Here is a 6,000-nt window from a genome sequence, read left to right as displayed (position 1 = left end):
AAGATAACAGAGAACAACAAATACGATGTGATATAAGTTCTGACAGCCATTTAACTGAGAGTTATTTTTCTCAAAATTTAATCTGTAGTTACTGACTGTGAAAAGGGTTCATCTAATTACAGGAGAGCTTGTTACAAATAGGTGGTGTAACATTAAATAATTTTTTATTTAATTTTCATTTGGCCACTAAAAATATATCTTAAATTTGTTATGTAGGAGAGAAGGTCAGTTTTTTTATTTCCACGAAGATGTGACTAATCATTTTTAATCTTTGTGAGTAACCATTTTTTGAAGGGGAGAGGCAGCAATCATCTTCAGGATGTCAGAGATTGAAAAAATTATGTTACATTTCTCCAGACAGTAAAAAAATTATTAATTTGCAACAGATGTAAAGATGTTGCACATTTCTGATGACTAGTCTCAATTAGTGTTGAGGGGTTGGGATGATTGGGTTATTTAAAAAATCCATACATATGCTCAAACTAAATTGACAGCAATATATTATATCAGTTAGACAAAATAGACTTCTTTACGTAAGTCAGGAGGAGGAGGTTGACACCATATTGTTTACTTCTGCGGCCACTGTATGATTTCTGTTCCTACAAGTAATCATTTATTTGACAGCCCTTGGATGCGAGGGACATCACCAGTTGTCAAAATATGGCACTGACTAATTGGAAAGAACATTATATGTCACCACAGCAGTTAAACAGTTTAACCCTTTTAGAGATAAATATAGTAATGATGCAAATTTGTGCAGCAAGTTCAAACCACTATCAAATCAAATGAAGGCAAAAATGTTAGTATCTCTGCATTGCAAAGAGGGGAACGTTCGGAGATCATTTGCAAGAGCTTACTTACAACTGTACTGCTGCTGTTGTAATCAGAAAGCGGTTTGGCGTCATCAAGAAAGAAGTTTCATTTGAACATCTGTGATTTCGACAATGTGAAAAATAATTCAAGTAAGGATGAATTTGTCAATTTTATACGGTCTGGATCTCACTTGGATTTATATACTACTGATGATTACTGTCCTTTTATTCTTCAGGTGACAATGAGTACAAAAAACAAATTCAACTACGGAAACATTTAGTGAATTACAGATTTCACTGTAGGAAACTGCTGTGTGAGGGGCAGTCAAATGAAAACTGAACACCCATCACAATGGAACCATGGACTGGTTCCATTCCAACCACACTCATTCAGACATTTATCCCACTGGGAGATGAGACTGTCAAATCCTTGTTTCACGGAATGTTGTTGGCTACTGACGGATTCTTAACCATACCCACTCTTGCACTTCCTCATCCAATTGAAACCAACATCCACACATCTTTCTTCAGGACATCAAAGATGTGAAAATCACATGGTGAAAAATCCAGGCTGAATGGATGATATTGCAGTGTTTCAGAACCAAATCACTTAAGTGTAGCCTTCATCTGACTGGCAGTGCATTATCGTGAAACAGGATGATTCCGTCTAACAGCATTTTTCTGCATTTTGACTTACGGTGTGTCACAGTTTCTGCAAAGTGTCTTGACAGGGCTGCACACTGCACACTGAGGGCCCCTGCTATCAAAGGAGGAGATCATCATGACCTTAATTGAACTTGTGTGTACATCTTTGGACTTCTGAGGGCGGGGGATATGTTGGATGTTTCCGCTGTTGGCTTTGCCACTTGCCTTGGGGCTCGTAATGGTGGCACCATGCTTCATCTCCTGTGATGATACGGGACAGGAACACATGCCTCACCTCATGGCACCTTAGCAGATGACTCAGACTTGATGCTATTCTGTCGATCTTTTGTCCCTCTGTCAGGTGATGTAGCATCTACTGTGCACAAATTTTGCAGTACTGCAAGTGGTCTTTGGAAATAGCATACAAGGAGCGATGGCTAATGACAATGAGAATATGAATTTCATCCGGGATTCGTGTGTCTCCCTGGATGATAAGGCCATCAATCTACTCCAACACATCAGGCATAATGGCTCAGAGGGCCTGCCGATCATCTTGCAGTGATGTGCACCATTCCTGGAACCTCCTACATCACTCGTGAACACGGCGGGGATATGCAGTGTTCACCACACACAGTAGACATGTGACGATGAATTTCACATACTCCAGCACCCTCAGCCACCTGAAAACTGACCATGTGCGTCTGCTCTTCGTGGCTCATCTCAATGTCAATAACTGGATGAACACAATTGCTCAGTCCACCAACAACCAAGATCGTAACCCAACAACTGCATGAACCAATGATGTAGTACAATGCTGTACCCCAACCATAGCAATGACAATGTCAAAACAATCAACAGTAGGGCCACCTGCAGCACAAACAATCTCATGGCGGGTGTTTGGTTTTCATTTGACTGCTCAACTTATTTTATCTTATTTTCTGTATATCTGAAAAAGTTTAATGACACAACATGTGGCATGAGTTGAGGACTTTTTGCACAAGTTACTTTCGCTGCCAATATCTTCCAAATTATGAAGCAAACAGTAACACTCTCTTGCTATATCACTAAACTTAGTACACAGTTTTTAAACACAATAAAGATTTTAAGAATAGACATTCTGAATGTCTCAACAGAACTGTAGTCAAATATGTATCACTTTTTCTTTAAAAATCCTCATTCAAATTTTTCTCTCTCTTGAAGTATGTTTTAATTATATACTTCATATATTATTGTAGCATGAGGTCCTTAACAGAAGAAATTTTACTGAAAGTTTTAAACAGTTCAACAATTTAATTTAAAATTATGTTCTCTCCAAAAACAACGAGAAAAAATGGCACTGCAAGAGTGATCTATTACCATTATCATTAACTGCGTACAAATCTGTGTAAGAAAAACTTTGGAAGATTTATGCTTTGCTACTAGAGCTCAAGCATGTAACAGTCAGTTATGTTGTGCCTCCTAATTCTCAAGAAGTATAACTGAAGTGGTTTTAACTACTGTACGTCACTACTGATAATACAATCATGAATCAAAACAATATGACAACTGCCCTCACATGTTTGAATGCCTCCTGGTGGTGTTGCAGGCACAGGATGCAGTAAGGAAAGAATGTAAGTGGATGGGAGATGAATGGGCAGTCATTATAGCGAAGATACCAGGCTGCAAATGCGAAAATCCACTGATGCAAGTGGTTTTGACAAATGGCACATTGTTGTGGCACTGCGGCTGGAAACGAGAATCTTTGAAACACCGAATCTGGTCACCTGTTCGCGTGCCACTGTCATGAGCACCTATGGAAAGTGGTTGAAGGATGGTGGAATAACGCATAAGCTGTATGCTACTGGAAGGCCGCATCTCATCACAAAATGTAGAGGTTGGAGGATACCCCAGTATGTAATCCAGACAGGCAGCACTATGTGACTGATCTGACGACAGAGGACAATGCTGAACCAGTCACAAGTGTTTGGGAGCAGACCATTCAAAGGCCACTGCTGAATGTGGAGCTCTATCACACAACCCCATGTTCTTGTGCTGACCTAATAACATTGTGAGTTACAACTGCAGTGGGCACAGCATCACTGAGTTTTCACTGTAGATCAATAGAAATGTATTGTCCGTGGAATGAACAAAAACCTGTTACACCAGGTCGATGGTTGAGTCCTTACACCCCATAGTCCAGGTGGATGGCTGCTTGAAATGTGCACTGCACCACAGGTTCAAGCCGGTGAGGGCAGAATTGTGCTATAGGGTGTATAGAGTTGGGCTCCTATGGGACGTATGGTAGTACTCAAACACACCATGACAGCAGTGAACCATGTGAACATGACTGCTGACCACCTGCATCTCTTCATGGTTGAAGTCTTCTCTGATGGCAATGACATCTTCCAGCAGATAACTTTCCACGACACAAGGCCAGAATCATGCTGCAGCTATTTGAGGAGCATCATAGTGAAATCACACTGATATCTTCGTCAGAAAATGCCCGATCCGTACCCACTGGAACACATATTGGGTGCCGATTTTGTGCCCACAAACCACCACCTCATGATTTGTGGGAATTTAGTGATCTGTCAGTGGACATCTAGTGTGACGTACTTCTAGAAAGCTACATACTTTTAGAAAGCTATCAAGGACTTGCAGATTCACTGCTGTGCTGTATTTGGAAAGTGGACTAACATGCTATTAAACAGGGTATCATAATGTTATGGCTCATCAGTGTAAATTAAATCAGGTGCAACAGTAATTTGAAGAAGCAGTTTTAAATGTCTATTTCTTCAACCTTTAATTACACAACTTGAAGGATAGTTCATGGGAAGCACAACATACCTGGTGCGACCAGTAATCAAAACAAGATTTGAAAAGTAGATATGAGGCACAATACCACTGGTCGATATATATATTATATCCACATCAACTACTGCAGGTTATCATGGAAAAAGGAGTTAGCAATCAGACATGTTGTCAAAAGCAAATTTTAAACAAAAAATAATGTTAACCTTGCAATAGTGATTACCATTTCATGAATGGTACTGAATACTGTTTATGTCAGTTTGCCACGAGCACAAACAGTAGAACCAATCTTGGAATTCACTCACAGCTGTGTTACAAATTTATGTCATGTTTGCCACAAGTGCAGATAGTGGAACCAATCTTGGAATTCATTCACAGCTGTGTTACAAATTAGTATCTTTACTGTGCTGTATTCTTCGAAGCAAATGGACTTTTCCAAATTACACTAACACATCACAGAAAATTTAGAAGATGAACTATAGTCTGCTTACTAGTCAGGCTACTTTTTTTAATATATAAAAGTTACTGGGTACAAGATGCCTACATTATATACTCATATGGTGTGGTTATGGTACTCAGGCCACACCATAATTTATACTAACCCTTCTCCTCTTCCTACCTTCTGTTTTCATCCCTTTCTGATTCCAGGGCTGGACATAAAATACATATTTGCCATGTTAATTCTTAACTGCCTCCACTTACACACACTTTGTCTGTTTGTGACTTCTTGCCTAGCAACTTTTGTTAATTTTATTCACTTACAAATGCTTTTTCCACCACTTCCACAACTTCAAAGCTCCTATTTTGCCTCTCACATTTTATTGTCAGTTCTTCTCTTCAAGCATTTTTTTTCTTTTTTTTTTTCAGTACCTCTGACAAAGGTTAAGAATGACTGATGTAGTACTCTCTATATTCCATCTTTTTAAAGTTTCACTCCCTTTTCGCTTCACTCCTACGGAAAAATCTTCTAATGGTGAAAGTGTCAAGTTCATGTCAGCTTTTTTTCATTTTACTATCAGTCCTATATTGATTTTCAGACTCTCCGCATCTTATCTTTGGAGCAAAGGATAAATATCAAGTGTGAATTGTTTTCCCCCATGCGCAGAATATATCCCTCGCCATAGAGCACTACAAAATGCTCACATTTGGCGAAGCCCATACTTCGCTGAATAAAACCCATATTTTGCCGTATATCGCTGATGCTGAAATGCCACCATGTAACTACGTATCTTATGGATACCAGCTGGGCCCAGGAGCCGTTGGGCTCGCCTACGTGCCTGAACAGCAGCCAATTTTGAGTCTGCTGCACGCAAATTTAGTTCTTGAATTGTTCTTCTCGCCATGTCTGAAATACGAAACAGTAACATGTAACAAGCGTCACTTGTTCAGAGTGCTGTACATTAAAAAACAAACTTAGAGGACTAGATAAACATTTAAAACACAGTTAGTTTCAATGGAAGTAACAGACTGACTGAAAACTGATGCCAGGCTAACATTGCAATATCTTATATTAATATATGTTCACAATGGGACAGTGATCACAAATAGAAAGAATCAAATGAATGTAAAAGCTACCTCTTGGAAATATACCACACACACTGTATGGCATTAGGGAAAGTCAAGCAAAACACACATCATCAACTCAGTCAGCACAGTCATTAAGGAGTGAGTGACACTGAAGAACTGTCAATTTCATTTCTACATGTGTAGAAATGTAGAATACATGAAGCTATATGGTTAGGATTTAATGCCC

General features: G+C 39.2%; 1 protein-coding gene across 2 annotated transcripts in view; it reads right to left on the bottom strand.

Annotated features, from left to right (window-relative positions):
• Positions 1-1,020: 1,020 nt before the first annotated feature.
• Positions 1,021-6,000, bottom strand: part of LOC124619298 — an 87,787-nt gene continuing 82,807 nt past the window's right edge. For both annotated transcript variants that reach the window (XM_047145584.1, XM_047145583.1), the window contains exon 6: positions 1,021-5,592. In XM_047145584.1, coding sequence (XP_047001540.1) covers positions 5,387-5,592 — 206 coding nt within the window. In that variant the 3' untranslated portion in view covers positions 1,021-5,386. The remainder of the gene's footprint in view (positions 5,593-6,000) is intronic.

The sequence above is a fragment of the Schistocerca americana genome, chromosome 6 (genome assembly GCF_021461395.2).
Source record: "Schistocerca americana isolate TAMUIC-IGC-003095 chromosome 6, iqSchAmer2.1, whole genome shotgun sequence".
Classification (NCBI taxonomy): domain Eukaryota; kingdom Metazoa; phylum Arthropoda; class Insecta; order Orthoptera; family Acrididae; genus Schistocerca; species Schistocerca americana.
Note: the sequence above shows the minus strand (reverse complement) of the source record. Positions and strands in the feature narration are given on the sequence as shown.